This window comes from Coffea arabica, chromosome 10e (genome assembly GCF_036785885.1).
Source record: "Coffea arabica cultivar ET-39 chromosome 10e, Coffea Arabica ET-39 HiFi, whole genome shotgun sequence".
Taxonomy (NCBI): domain Eukaryota; kingdom Viridiplantae; phylum Streptophyta; class Magnoliopsida; order Gentianales; family Rubiaceae; genus Coffea; species Coffea arabica.
The window spans coordinates 35,060,486-35,076,029 of NC_092328.1; the positions used below are offsets into that span (position 1 = coordinate 35,060,486).

General features: G+C 35.6%; 2 protein-coding genes and 1 long non-coding RNA gene across 5 annotated transcripts; 2 read left to right on the forward strand and 1 right to left on the reverse strand.

The window, feature by feature from the left end:
- The first annotated feature begins 5,102 nt into the window (after window positions 1-5,102).
- Window positions 5,103-11,300, forward strand: LOC140014995 (G-type lectin S-receptor-like serine/threonine-protein kinase At1g34300). Its single transcript, XM_072066751.1, has 2 exons — window positions 5,103-8,053; window positions 10,907-11,300. The coding sequence occupies exon 1, from the start codon at window positions 5,433-5,435 to the stop codon at window positions 7,980-7,982; it is 2,550 nt and encodes an 849-aa protein (XP_071922852.1). The 5' UTR covers window positions 5,103-5,432; the 3' UTR covers window positions 7,983-8,053; window positions 10,907-11,300.
- A 236-nt stretch (window positions 11,301-11,536) lies between these two features.
- On the reverse strand, window positions 11,537-13,908 carry LOC140004003 (small ribosomal subunit protein uS13c-like). 3 transcript variants are annotated; one of them, XM_072066753.1, is made up of 4 exons: window positions 13,648-13,895; window positions 13,328-13,552; window positions 12,022-12,193; window positions 11,537-11,836 (listed from the first exon to the last, which is right to left on the reverse strand). In XM_072066753.1, exons 1-3 carry the CDS (start codon window positions 13,762-13,764, stop codon window positions 12,026-12,028), a joined length of 510 nt encoding a protein of 169 aa, XP_071922854.1. In that variant the 5' UTR covers window positions 13,765-13,895; the 3' UTR covers window positions 11,537-11,836; window positions 12,022-12,025. The 3 variants fall into 3 exon arrangements, with proteins under 3 accessions (XP_071922854.1, XP_071922856.1, XP_071922853.1); XM_072066755.1 differs by having other exon boundaries at window positions 11,537-11,840; XM_072066752.1 differs by lacking the exon at window positions 11,537-11,836 and having other exon boundaries at window positions 11,842-12,193; window positions 13,648-13,908.
- Window positions 13,909-13,929: 21 nt separating this feature from the next.
- LOC140014996 (uncharacterized) lies at window positions 13,930-14,962 on the forward strand. Its single transcript, XR_011821739.1, has 2 exons — window positions 13,930-14,063; window positions 14,156-14,962. It is a non-coding gene; the product is annotated as an uncharacterized lncRNA (long non-coding RNA).
- Window positions 14,963-15,544: the final 582 nt, after the last annotated feature.

The window sequence follows — 15,544 nt, forward strand, 5'->3', positions numbered from 1 at the left end:
GAAACAGGGATAAATGTCATCAGAAGGTCTCAACAACCAATTCGGAAGAAATTCCAGCCAAAACAACCAATTACAGTCGCAAATCCCAATTTCGGGTAAACCAGAACAGCAATAGTAATTTCGACTTATCTCACTCTACACAACTCCGATTGACCTGAAATTTTGTAGGCACTTTTAAAATGTCATTCCCTACAACTTTCATGTTTTAAGCAAAGGCCAATACGGCCTCTATATAGGATCTAAAAATTCGGACAGAATGTTCATCACAAAACCCTCACTTTTCAATTTTTGGTCCAAAACAGAAATTGGTTGCAATTAATCACTTTTTCCACCTCCTAGAGTCATTAAACATCATTTCCAATCATCATACATGACCCCATAATCATATTCATATGAAAACAGAAAAATCCCCAAAAATTATAAAAGTTCATCAATTCAACCACAACTAAAAATATAATCCATCAAACCATCTCTTTAGCCATCACAAGTCACTAATTCACCATTATTGGAAACAAACAATGAATCTTTACACACCATACCTTGATACCTCACAAAAAATTGTAGCTTAGTGGTTCTTTCTCCAAAATAACTCCACCAAGACCTTGGAATCTTCTTAGTAACCAACTTTTATGGAGTGATTTGCAATTCCATCGGTTAAAACTCAAGATTGAAGTAAGAAATTGGAGTGAAAGATGAAGGCTTTTCTCTCTCTCTTGCTCTCCAAGTTTCAGCCATGAGAAGGAAGAAATGGCTTGATTTTTGGTCAAATTTTGGTTTTAGTAAAGTTAAGGTAAGATGGTCAAAGTCCAATAGTGAATAGGATGGTGACACTTGTCACCTTTTGATTTAAAACTTATCTTTTTGTCTCTCCAATACAAATATCTTAACACATTGTAAAATAATATCACTTAATACAAAATTCCAACAAGTTGTCAAAAATATAATGCATTTACCGCACTTGCGGGTCCCACGTCCAAAATACGCTTTTAATTTCTCAAAAACTAACCGATACTAGAAAAATCATTTTCAAACTATTTTTGCTCATAAACTTTATCTGGGGAATTTTTCTAATCAAGAAAATGTAGAAAAGGCGGGCGATTAAATAAAATAACCCTAGAAAATTCGAAAATTTTCGGGTTCTCACTCTCATTCTTTTCGGGGCGTCACAGAAGTAGTTGCTTAAACTCTTCTCTTCTGACTTACACTTTTTTTTTTTGAATGTTTGGATGATTTGTGGCATGTAAATGTTATATTAAAGGATTTTAGTGTTGTTGATTGGGGTTTGTAATGAGTCCTAGCGAGAATTAGACAGGCGGTCCGCTAACCCCTGGGGTATGCCCTAGGGGGAGGTGGAGTGGTATCAGAGCTCTTGATGAGGTCAAACCGGGAGAGGATTTTCAGGCTATAGGGAATGGCCTGTTAAGTGTGGAATGAATTACTATTGATGGAGGAAATAAAAATGTACGTTAGGTAGGAATCTCAAATGTGGTTGATTTACTCTTGGAACTGGCCGGCTTGAGTTGTGAATTATTCTATTTTCAAATTCTTGTACTCGAGTATCAAATATTTTATAGCATTATGATGATAGTAGAAATCATGATTGAATTTAAGGTATATTTTGATGACAAAGGTCAAGGCGTGGAGGATTCTAGTATTGGACCTGGAAATTGAACCGATTGAGAAGATTAGATCGATGAGTGCTATCATGGACTAGTCCAATAAATGTTTGGTTAGGGTTTCTATAGATAGTGGCTATATTTGAAATTTGATGATTGTTGTGAATGTTTAAGGTGCTCGCACTGCAGATCTGTTTAATTTCTCCTATGAATGTGTGGACTTGTTATGTGTTTACTTGCATTTGGTGCAGTCTGATTTAAACTACATATGTAATTATCTCAGGATATTAGATATGATCACTATCTTTGATGTCCTAGGGTACCCAGAGGAAAGGTAAGTGACTTTTATGGTATTCAAGTTTAGAGGAACCTCACTAGACTTTTAACTCACCCATTTTATTTGTTTTCCTTAATAGGGTACGGGGATGAGAAAGATGAGGATAGTAATAAATTGTAATAAGGACATCCTGATCTTGTATTTGGCCAACACCATGTTATAGAATTAATTGTTTAAGCTCTTCTTTTTTGGCTTATACTTTTGTTTGAATATTTGGATGATTTGTGGCATGTAAATGTTATATTGAAGGATTTTAGTGTTGTTGATTGGTTTTGTAGTGAGTCCTTGCAAGAGTCAGACAGATGGTCTACTAACCCCTGGGGTATGCCCTAGGGGGAGGTGGGGTCGTCACAGAGGTTTCTTAAATTATCCCTTTTCATTGACCTTCTAAATCAAATATGCATCCATGTCTTCTCGTTCTGGTTCGCATTAAATTAAGACTTTCATTCAGAGACCTCATATAATTTCTCCTCTACTATGAGAATTGTAAATTTAAATTGAAATATGTGTGTGTGTGTATATATATATCAGACATATCAACATACATTCTCGATTATACGTCGTACATGCACAGACATATCAACATACATTCTTGATTATATGCCGTACATGTACAGACATATCGACATACATTCTTGATTATACGTCGTACATGCACAAACATATCAACATACATTCTTGATTATACTTACTTGTGCATGTATGACGTATAATCGAGAATGTATGTTGATATGTCTGATATACACACACACACACTTGCTTGTGCATGTATGAGTGCTGATATGTTCACTAAGGGTAATTCATAATCTTACCTACAGATAGAGCTTTTAATGAAGTGAGCTGTTTGCAAATGTATTCGTGTTTGGCTAATTCGAGTTCGCAAAAAGCTCAATTGCTTAATAAATGAATTGAGTTTGAACATAATATTAGACTCGTTTAATAATTGAGTCGAATGCACACATATATAATTATAAAAATGAAAATAAATATAAATACATTTAATATTATTAAATATATATTATATTTTCCTAAAAAAGTAATTATACATATATTAGCATTATTTATTTTTTAAAAATCAATAAATACAATTAAACTTATTTAAATAATTTACATTTATTAAAAATATAATTAAATCATCTTCAAAATCAAAATCGAGCGCCAGTTCGAGCTTGAATTTGACTCATAGAGTTTAATGAGCGAAACTCAAACCCTAATATTTATACAAATTCGAACAACATTTATAATTTGTTAATATTCGAGACGAATTCCAACCCTGTTCGTATATTTTTCGAACAAAGTTTGAACACTAAATATTTGGTTTGATTCGGCTCGTTAAAAGCACTACCTACTAAACAAACTTTTTTGCATACCTGAAAACTGAATTACCTAAAAGTTGCACCTCCAAAGTTATAGACAAATAAAACATTGCTTCCAACTTTTTCTACATAGTTGGTTTGGAATTTTAAATATTCGAGAACGTATGCTCGAGAGTGTATGTAACTCTTTAGAATCACAAAGTTTGTCATCTTCATAATTATTGAACTTTGATCCAATGGCTAGGGAGAGAATTTTTGTGTACCATGTTGGGGGCTCAAATCTCTTACATTAATGGGAAGCATATTATTTTTTTCGTCTCCTATAGTAGGGGAAATATAATATTTTTTGGGGTTAACTATAGTTTGCCCCATTGAACTTGTCCCTTCATAACAATTTGCCCTCATGAATTTTAAATATATACACTTTGTCCCCTTCATTGACTAAGTCAAATCTTAATGATGATTTCTCCATCTAAAATTTTAACAAAATGATATTAATGCCCTTACATAATAGTTCTAGAATAATGCCATACTTTTAATCGGAATATGAAACATTTTATTGGGAAAACACAAAGTCATATGATTTTAAAATTTCAAAAATAAAAGATGGTATAATACCAAAGAATTGAAAATTTGTATTGTGGAGAAAAAAATTTAAAAATTCCTAAAACATTTGTACAAGTTTTCCATCGCTTATCTTTCTTCCTTTAAATTGTAAATGGATCAATTTTGATAATTTTCATTTACTTTGCAGCTTTCACAAGATTTTCATGAGTCAATAAAATGCTATTTGGTAATTTTATACCACATTCATACCTTACTTTGTATTTTGTTTGCATTCTACATTTTTAAACAACTAAAAAATCTCTAAATCCATTTTCAATAAATTTTTATTTTTAATCATGTTTTTATCTTATAAAACACATTAAAATGTGCTACAATAAAAAAATATAAGCACATAATTTTCATTCCAAATGCACTATTTAATTTTATTTTATTTAAAATAAGTATTGCTATTGCATTGAGATAAATACATTGAGTTTTTTAGAAATCGTTTTTGTGAATTATCTAATTCGTTTTAGCGTTAAAAGATCGAAATGCATAGTGTAATTGTCTTTAAATGCATTTAGTAACTATTAAACAAATAGGTAATTATTATGTTACAATTATTATGTGTGTTTAAGAATTAGTCAAAGATATTTTGGTTATGAAAAATATAACTTCATCTTAACTCCATCATAAAGTTGACCACAAGGGATAAAATGTATGAGTAAATCTTATATACACTAACAGTGCATACACTATCACGGTTGGATGCATGACACGTATGTAAAATTTGGGTTTCAAATTTAAATTCGAATTACGTATCATGCATTCAATGGTGAAAGTGTATACACTACCGGTGTATAGAATATTAATCCAAAATGTATATATTTGGGGTTTGGGGGCAAAGTGTTACAAGGATCCAAGTGTAAATCTTATATACACTAACAGTGCATACACTATCACGGTTGGATGCATGACACGTATGTAAAATTTGGGTTTTAAATTCAAATTCGAATTACGTATCATGCATTCAATGGTGAAAGTGTATACACTACCGGTGTATAGAATATTAATTCAAAATGTATATATTTGGGGTTTGGGGGCAAAGTGGTACAAGGATCCAAGTTCGGGGGGTAAAGTGTAATTAACCCTATTTTTTGTTTCATCAAAAAATCTAGAGAATACACTAATGCATTTACCTTAGACAAAAAAAAAAAAAAATTCATGTTCATGTTTCCCTTTCAAATTTTCCCAACAATTCTCTTTGTTTTCCTTTCAAATTTTCCCAACAATTTATATCAGCTTTTCAAATCTCCCCGTCTCCACGTTCCGTCTCGCATCAAATTAATACCGTTCCTTCAGAGACCTCGTACAATTTCTCTCCTCTAAAACCCGGTCCATATTCCAGTCTAACCCACGATCTCCTTGGCATTCAAAGTCAATTTCCCACTGCCTCTATCCACTGACCAGTCACCACGATCATCACATATTTAAATCTAAGCCACCAGCTTTGATTCAGCCATTGATGAAGCACCACAATTCTTCTCCTTGTCATCACCATTCTTCTTACTTTGCCACGAGAAACTAGACCAATATAAGAGGAGGCGAAGGTAAAAAATGCTGAACCCTTTGCCTTTCTTCTTACTATTCATCACAGCCAAGAGTTTTTCTACTGTAGCTGCTGATGTTCAACTTGGGTCAACCCTCTCAGCTTCCGATCCCAACTCCAAATGGACTTCTCCAAGCCAGACCTTCACTTTTACCTTCATTACTGATCCCTCTGGTGCTGGTTCAGCTCATTTTGCAGCCATAATTTACGATAACAGCCCCAATATTCCTATCTGGATTGCTGGTGGTTCTGACCTCGGCGCTGCTGATTCCACCGCCACCCTCCGCCTCCTGTCGAACGGCAATCTGGAGCTTCGCAACGGTTCATCCAACTCCCTTGTCTGGCAGTCGTCCACCTCTGGGCGTGGGGCTGCATCCGCTTCTCTTGACGATTCAGGTAATTTTGCTCTTAGAAACTCCACCAGGTCGGATATTTGGTCAACTTTTGATAATCCGACCGACACTATTGTTCCGTCTCAGAATTTCACCAGAAATCATGTTTTGCGAAATGGGATTTATTCGTTTCGCTTGAGCAATAGTGCTGGCAACTTAGCTCTTCTGTGGAATGAGTCCATTTTCTATTACAATTCTGGGTTGAATTCATCTGCTACGGTCAAGTGGACTTCACCAAGTTTAACCATTTCACCAATTGGGATAATAACCCTTTCTGATCTGCACCTTTCCGGCCCTTTATCCTTCGCTTATAGTAGTGATTATGCCGACACAACAATTGTATTAAGGCTTGTGAAGTTGGATAATGACGGTAATTTGAGAATTTATAGCTTTGGGAAGGGTAGTGGGAATAAAACTGTTACATGGTCTGCTGTAAGTGATCAATGTCGAGTGTTTGGATATTGTGGGAATTTGGGGATATGTGGTTATAATGAGACGGGACCGGTTTGCAGTTGTCCGTCACAGAATTTCGAACCAGTTGATCAGAGGGATAGTAGGAAAGGGTGTAAGATTAAGGTGGACCTACAGAATTGTCAAGGAAATGGGATGATGATGCAGTTGGACCATACTGTGTTATTGACCTATCCCCCTGAATCAGTTACAGAGAATACTCAGGTTTTCTCTACTGGTTTTCAAGCTTGTAAATCAAATTGTCTTGTGACAAATCCTTGTCTTGGATCAACTTCATTGGCTGATGGGACAGGGTTTTGTTATCAGAAAACTTCAAATTTCATCAGCGGCTACCAGTCGCCTGCACTTCCTAGCACTTCCTTTTTCAAGATATGCGGTCAGCCTGAGCCTAATCCTCCTGTTTTATCAGCTGACAATGTGAAAAGGGATGGCTGGAGATTGAAAGCGTGGATAGTTGTGGTCGTGGTCTTGGTTACCATTTTGGGTTTGATCTTAGTTGAAGGTAGTACGTGGTGGTGGTGCTTTAGGGATAGCCCGAAATTTGGGGGAATGTCAGCTCAGTATGCACTTCTTGAGTATGCCTCTGGTGCACCTGTCCAGTTCTCATATAAGGAGCTCCAACGGACAACAAAAGGGTTTAAAGAAAAGCTTGGTGCAGGAGGATTTGGGGCTGTCTATAAAGGGGTTCTTGCTAATAGAACTGTTGCTGCAGTGAAACAGCTGGAGGGAATTGAGCAGGGTGAAAAACAGTTCAGAATGGAGGTTGCCACAATAAGCAGCACCCACCATTTGAATTTGGTTAGATTGATAGGATTTTGTTCTGAAGGGCGTCACCGACTACTGGTGTATGAGTTTATGAAAAATGGTTCGCTGGATAACTTTCTCTTCACCAGTGAAGAGCATTCAGGAAAGATATTGAGTTGGGAATCTCGTTATAACATTGCACTAGGGACTGCAAGGGGGATTACATATCTTCATGAAGAGTGTCGAGATTGTATTGTGCACTGTGATATAAAGCCTGAAAACATTCTCTTGGATGAAAATTACAATGCCAAAGTATCTGATTTTGGCCTTGCGAAACTTATTAATCCCAAGGACCACAGGTATCGAACCTTGACAAGTGTAAGGGGAACAAGAGGATATTTGGCTCCTGAGTGGCTTGCTAATCTTCCAATAACTTCAAAATCTGATGTATATAGCTTTGGGATGGTATTATTGGAGATAGTAAGTGGAAAAAGGAACTTTGAAGTCTCAGCTGAGACTAACAATAAAAAGTTTTCTTTGTGGGCTTATGAGGAATTTGATAAGGGCAATACTGAAGCAATTTTTGATAAACAGCTTTCTAAGAATGAGATAGATATAGAGCAAGTGATGAGGGCAATTCAAGTTAGCTTTTGGTGCATCCAAGAGCAACCATCTCAGAGGCCTGTAATGGGTAAGGTTGTTCAGATGCTAGAAGGCATTACTGATATTGGTAAACCACCCATTCCTAAGGGTGTCACAGAGGGATCTGTCAGTGGGACTAGCATAAACGCTAGTAGTATCAGTGCCTTTTCCACAATTGCAGCTTCAGCTCCAGCTCCCTCGTCATCTTCGTCAGTTCAAACTCCTGGAATTTTGTCTTCTGTTTCAGCAAGGAATACAGAGAGAGCATCTTCATCACTTCTTCAGTCCGAAGCTAAGTCTGCATTATGATATGATTCACAGTTTGCCAGCAGGGAGTATTTTTCGGATTCACAAAAGTCAGTCTACTGGCAGAAGATTTGGTAATTTTTAATTTGCTGTAGTAAATTATTTGGTAATTGTATCTTGCAATACTTATAGCTAGTGCAACATTGATCACATGTGTATGGCTTCGAAATAGAGTTTAGCTGCTTGTGAAAGTGTATAATTGTAGTACAGAACATGTGTAAAGGATAGTATCTAAAGTTTTAAATGTCAGAATTTACTGCAAGTTTAAGTGTGAAAATTAGACAGCGCTAGCAAGTTCAAACAAAAATATTAAAACAAGGTTGAGGGTCTTGACGTCACTTGGCTATAAATTTGCATTGACCTTCATTTTCAACACACTCTCAAAGCACTTGAAGCAGACCCAACACAGAAGATTAGATGAAACCTCTGCAGGCCTTCATGATAATTGTGAGAAAAGAAGAGGGACCTGTAGTCAAATTGCATGAAGCACTCGTAAGCTTGATCATTTAATATTGTGATCCACTTGTTTATGGTTGTTTTTTCGGTCACTCGTAAATATTTGCTTCTGTCTCATAGTAACTGTTTGATCTTTTCAACCAGTGGATGCACTGCCTAAAATAATATTGGTTTTGATATATGGTCTGCTTAAGTTTTTTCTTTTAGTTAATTTGAGCTAAGAGCGTTTTTGACGACTCGTTTTCCTCCTTGAGATTAAGAATTAGGGGTTTCTGACATTTTGCTGTTTCTTTTTTCTCAAACCAAAGAACGATACTTGTTGAAATGAACTGGCTACCAGCGTGTAGCTTTTGGAGACTTAAACTATTGTAACTTATTCTTGCTGCATGGATGTTATTGTTTCCAAAAGTTCTAGAAGACCTTACCAAGTAGCAGCATATTGCAGACACCTGACATAATATTTGATTTGCTATATGGTCTGCTTGAATTTTTTCTTTTAGCTAATTCAGGCAACAGTGTTTTTGACGACTCTTTTTCCTCAAGATTCAGATTTAAGGGTATCTGACATTTGCTCTTTCTTTTTTCTCGAATCAAAGAATGATACTCATTCAAATGAACCGTCTACCAGCATGTAGCTTTTGGAGACTTAAACCATTGTATCTTATTCTTGCTGCATGGATGGTGTTATTTCCTAAAGTTTCAAAAGACCTTGTCATGTAGCAGCATATTGCAGACAGTATAGTTGTTTCTCAAGGATATAAAAGGTGTGAAAGAAAAACTGACATAATTTTTGTGAATTGTACAAGGAGATGTCGGATTTAATTGGTTTTTTGGGTGACATACATGTTGCATTTAGTCTATTGGTTTTGCTTTTGTTCTTTCTCGTATAAATTTTCTGTGGTTTTTCTGTTTAGGAGATAGCCTTGGTTAGTGGATGGGTTTAGTTTTTCTCTCCTTGACTGTAAAGTTAGGAATTGAGTGTATCATAAGAATGTATTGACGTAGTTCAAGGTAAAATTCCATCAGACAACTTCTCGTATTTCCTCCTCCCCCTCCTCTCTCTCTCTCTCTCTCTCAGCAGAAGAAATTTTAGGTGTTTTCTCAAGTTATGTGGAGGGAAATATACATTTCATGATTGCTGTCTTTAGATATCATCTTAGGAGTGGACTTTATTTGTTGATTGAAAGGATGCTCTTATATGAGAAAAGGTGGTCATAATTTAGAAGTGACTTGAGACGTTTGCTACAAGAATTCTGATCCACTTTTTAAAGCTATTACAAGTGCTAGCAGATAAATGGTATGTCGAAGCATTCATCCAACAATATACATTGGACTTTTGTTGAGAAGGTCTTGATCTAGTGGTTAAGGTTGAAATTCCTGGAATTAGAGGACCTAGCTCAAATCCTCCTTCCCCTTCTCTTCTGCTAATATCCCATTCCTCCCCTTGTTAGGAAAAAGTATATTGGATTTATTTTCTGTGTAGTCATTTTCTGAATTTTGACCACATAATAAATTGTTAGATTTCGTGGGGTTTTATCATATACACGGCATACATTTTAACCCTATTCTCAGAAAAAATGTGCAAGTGACAAAATCTACTGTAAGACTGATCTACGTAAGTTGATTAAGCTATTTGAATATTTCTGTCAGCTTTTCTTTTAAGTAGCATCTGCAAGGTAAAACTATACGAGAGATTACAGATTGTAGCTTTCGATATAAGTATGTCAATGAGTAGGGTTTGGATTGGATTCTTTTGATCCAAATTTAAATCCATTAAATTTAGGTAGGCCCACATCTAGATCGAAATCCTTTAAAAAAGTTAATCCAAACCCAAACTCTCATGGATTTGGATATTTGATGGATTTCCGTAGGTATTTTTTTGAACATACAGTGAAGAACTAAAGTAAAAATGTCTTAAAAATATATAGTGTTAAAAAATAACATAAAAACCAGCCAATTTTTGTTTTTAAATTAATAAAATAAACAGCCATGAAGTGTTATTGTATTAAATCCAATGGCCATATAATATTAGATTATTATATATGTATGCAAGCGCGCGCACACACATACAAACATACATGAGTTTTGGCAGGATCTGATTTGAATTTGAATTTGCGTATGGATAATAGAAAATCAAATCCTATCTAGACCTATAAATCTCTTATAGGGTTTAGGTTTGGATTTGAGAAAGTAAATGTCAAGCCTTAAGTATATTGGGTTTGAATTGAATCTAAATAAGATCGGACCCATTGACTTACTTATTTCGATATATGCTACTACTCTAAGTTTGTGGAGAGTAGTATCGTTGTGAAGCTCTTCCTAGGGTAATCTTTAAAAACTGCCCCTAAATGATAATCTGTTCCTTCGCTATTTCTTCTTTGCTTTTATGGTTTTGAATGCTAAGAGTTAGTTAGGCGCATAGTAGTTCATTCTGCAGAGGATGATTCTGTATTTACTCTAATTATTTATAGGATGTGTTGAAGATCTTTTGAGGTTTGAGCAGCAACACTTCAATAAGATATTTTGACTGCTCGAAGTAAAAGAACAATGGAAGATGCTTTTGATTGGTTGAGACTTGAGAGCGAGGTCTATGTCAGAATTCTCGCGATCGTTTTTTGATCATCAGTCTGGCGTTTGTGGTTCCAAAAGGAGGAAACGAAACGAAGTGATAGTTGGGTAGCATGTCATTTCATTTGGACTTTAAAGTATTTCAAATTTTCATTAGTTACAGATAGTTACAGTCAATTGCAAAAGAAACAATTTCCACCTTTTATCATAACTACTGTTGTAACTATGCTAAACATGTCACTAGACAACTTGTATTGGCCGTGTATAATCAGACTTGTAACTACTACTTTTGATCTAGTATGAGTACACACAACAGCAAAACAGGTACAGTTTAAGCAAGTTCTAAGACTGATGATATTGAAATTAAAAAAAAAACTGATGCTATTGAAATGGAATATTTATCAGAGAATAATATGTGAAAGTTCTGCACAATTCGAGTACAGTATAAGAAAGAAAAAAATCCAATAATACAAACTCATTTTTGGATATGGAAATGCCCAATTTGTGGCGGACACAGAAAGTAGGCCACTTGATAGTCTCTAACTGAAGTTTGTATTATGAGCATTTGGTGCTGTTGGCTGAGCCAAAGCAAATTCAGAGTTGCAACGCAAGTGGCTTAAAAGTACTAAATGCAATTAAACAACAGCGTTCTTGCCCCCTCAAAAAAATCCCTTCTACTAACTTTCAAGTAGCTAAATGGACTAGGATGCTAATCTATCGGAGTGAATACCTCTACAATGACACCAATTAAAGGCATAAAGAATCTGGCACAGCCTGAAGGATTGTTGGAACAGCATTGGTCGCTAGACAACTTGGAATGGCCAAATCAAATCCTCGCTACAAAATATGTATGTTTTGCCATCATTTTCTTATTTCCACAAAGAAGAAGAAGCAGAAGTGTAATAATAAAGACTATTTGATATACAAAATAATTAACCAAGCAGTTGGCTTAATTCAGGATGTTACAACAAATATGGAAATTAACAGTTTTCCATTTGCTGTACTTCAGAAAACGAACCAATTTAGCGAGGTGCCTTCTTCTTTCCAGCAACAGTAACCTTCTTGCCCTTCAGGGTCCGGCAGTTGTTCTTTGTACGTTGCCCTCTACAGGGCAATCCCTGAATATGCCTCACACCTCGGTAACATTGGATCTCCTTTAGCCTCCTAATTGCAAGTGCAGTAGACCTCCTCTACAAATTTTACCCAGATAATCAGGCAGCATTGGCACAGAAAAATGTAAAAAGCTCTAGTCATGCTATGCACAATTTCGAAACAAAATGTACTTGCATTCAAATTCAGCTCTTATTGGTCCTATTTAATAACATGATTAATGATATGGTCATGCTAACGAAAAAGAAAAAACGAAGGGTAACATAAACGAGGATGAGACATGTTATGCAGATAAACTATTTTACATTTTTCGCTTGTCCACTATTTTACATTTGGCTTGTAAACCAGTGAGTCTCCTTGTATTAATGTTGACCACTCAAGATGGGAGTGTTTTATTTCCTTTTCCCTTGTCCTTTATTCCCTTAAATACAGAACAGAGAGATTGCCTGACAACCCTGAAATTTCATTTATAACATGTATATCACAACCTATTAGCACCAGGAAAAGTAGCTTTCTTCGCTTCATTTTGCCCATTCAACCTTTCCAAGTACATTACCTAGTGATTGCAATAGCATTGACATACTATCCATACCCTGCACCTGATTTGGGGGACATTAATTTGACATTTAAATTAATTCTCAAGTACCAGCTTTATACATCAAACTGAACATGTCAATAATAACTACAACATAAGCCCATTTAAAAACCTAATGAATTGATAAGATCTGTCATTCAGGGAGGGATGGGTTGAGTGGTGGTTCGATGGCATAAGTGAAAGATTTCAGATTCGAGATCTTCCACTTACACTAAAAAAAATTTCAAAAAAGATGTGTCAGCCCATAAAAATAAACAAGCAAACGAGCCCATCATGCAACAAGTTGCATTCTAGATAACCATAGCAAGAATAAATAAATCACGCCTTTACCTCATAAAACAAATTTAAAGCTCCAGTGTAAAAATTTCCAAATCCATTTACTAAGGAATTGCATTCTATGGAATTTCTTTAAAGGTTTAATGCAATACAGTTCCAATTCAAACAACAGCCTATGAAGCCACAATTAAGCCAGCAAACTAGCTAGAATCCTTTTAACTGGACCCCTAAAACCCCTCCAAAAAGAAAAGAAAACAGAAAAGAGAAAAATACTACCCTCAACAGATAACAAGAAAAAAAATGTTCCTTCAGGCATTAATTGAAAAGGAAAAGAAAAACATACAAGATCTCCTTCAATCATGTACTTGGAGACTTCTTCACGGAGAGAGGTGAGTTCTTCTTCAGACAAGTCCTTTGTGAATTTGTTGTCCATTCCAAGGTCAACCAGTATCTGCTTAGCTGTTGTACGCCCAATCCCATGAATATACTGCAAAGAAAACTCCACCCTTTTGCTGTTTGGTATCTCCACTCCTCCCACGCGAGCACACCTTATACTCAACCCACCAATCTAGCACCCCAAACAAAATTTAAAACAAAAGTCAACTAAATTATGACAAAAGAGGAAAAAGAACAAAAAAAAAAAAGATAATCGAAGAAATCTACCTTTGGGGGAACTGATGAGGCGGGCAAAGAAAAGGAGCTGGAGGTGCGTTTTGAAGAGGTAGTGTTGCAGATGAGGGAAAATGAAGGTAGTACAGGTACGGCTAGTGATTGTGCCATTTTTTGTATTGTATTTCAATTTGCTATTGATTTGTGGTTTCGAGAGGCAGAGTGGAAAAAAGAGAGGAAGTTTCACGTTTATGAAACTTTCTTATCCTCTCTCGTCAGGAAGGGGAGTAAGGGATCGGGAAAATAACAATTTGGTTCCCAAATTATCTTACTTGTGTCGATTTAGTCTCCATATTTTAGTGTTGACCGATTACATACCTAAACTTAAGATGCAAGTCCCAATTGAGGCGCTCCACCGCAAGGCCACAAGCAAAAATCAAGCGGATGTCAAATTGACCATATTTATAGAGGTATTTTTGAAACATCACTTATGCGGGTGTAATAAAGCCAAGTAAATCGTGCGTTAAAACAACAAATTCAAATTGAGGAGCTTAATTTGCAGATTTTCTCAATTGGAGAGCTAGGGTTCATTGGAAAACAGGAATGTCTCCTCAAATTCCCAAAATTGTGTATAGAATCATTGCAAATGCATCTAGGGAGAAATTGGGCCAAAGCAACATCAAGCTCAGCTAGTGTTTCAAGTAATCCGGGTTCAAATCAATCTGAAACAAGAGAAGAGATTCACCAAGGAAAAGACGAATACTGCAATGGAGATTTAATTGCGTGTTACCACTGTCATGAAGAGTGTCAAATAGTAACCTCATGGACAGAGTCAAATCCTTCAAGAAGATTTCATGGCTACAAAAAATATGGGGTAATATTTTCTCGTAAATATTTCAATTATGAAAATTTAACGAATTTCCAAGAAGTAAACTATGAATAAATTGTGAATGCAGAAACGTTGAGCTTGTATATTTTTTGTGCTATGATCCACCTATATCTCAGAAGATGAAGAATGTAATGGCTTCATTGTTGAGGGACCTTAGAAGTGTCGAGAGAGAAAATGTAACATTGAAGATTGAGATCAGGAAATTGAGAACAAAAGAGAAACTATTATTGATATTGGCATGTGTTTGTTTGTGTTGCTGCATGTTAATTGCTGGTGTGCTTGTTTGCAATGGAAGATAGAAGCAAGGTGTGTTGGACCTGAAGATGCTGCACTAGATTTGGACATTTTCTGGATTTTTTGGATATCGGCTACTAATATGTTTTGGATTTGTAAAAGTTTTGAGGAGAAAGGTGTCTCATTGTAAACTTGAATGTTGAATATGAAAGATGAGCAACCAAGTTCACGAGTTTTTTGGTTTGATATTGTTTGTTCATTGTTTTGGTCGCTATAAACTTGTATTTGTTCTGCCAAAAAATTGACAAAATTTTGCCTGTTTATGGACATTTTCACTTGGCACTAATTCAGCAAAATAGCTAACACATTCACCAAACAAAACTTGTAAAAGGTCTCCCAAAACTTCGATGGAATTTTGCCTATTTATGGACACTTTTAGTTGGCACCAATTCAACAAAATAGCTAACATATTCACCAAATATAGAATGATTGCAGTTGCATTCGAATAGCATAGTCAGAGTGACATAAAAGCTATTTAGAAGACAACCAGCAAGGTATGTCTATCCATGTTATATCATCCAAAACTAAGTGATTCATGTCATATCATCAAAAACTAAGTGACCACTGGTCTTGCTAGTAAACTATTACATGTACTAACAAAAAATGACAAGGAGATTCAACTTCATGACACCAAGTCACCCAAAACTAACTACAGTAGCAAAAATATGATTGGCATCATAACTATTTAAGCTCCAAAACAGATTTTTTCACATTTAGCAGCAGGTAACTGACTGTCTTCAACTTTCTTAAGTACTATTCGTGAAGTTA

What these genes read in the sequence shown, in the direction of transcription:
- LOC140014995 (XM_072066751.1), top strand. Translation starts at nt 5,433, where the DNA reads ATGCTGAACCCTTTGCCTTTCTTCTTACTATTCATCACAGCCAAGAGT.
- LOC140004003 (XM_072066753.1), bottom strand. Translation starts at nt 13,764, where the DNA reads ATGGCACAATCACTAGCCGTACCTGTACTACCTTCATTTTCCCTCATC. An exon ending in CCTCATCAGTTCCCCCAAAG is followed by an intron (nt 13,553 to 13,647) that starts GTAGATTTCTTC and finishes TTGGGGTGCTAG; the next exon opens with ATTGGTGGGTTGAGTATAAG. An exon ending in ACATGATTGAAGGAGATCTT is followed by an intron (nt 12,194 to 13,327) that starts GTATGTTTTTCT and finishes TAAAATTTGTAG; the next exon opens with AGGAGGTCTACTGCACTTGC.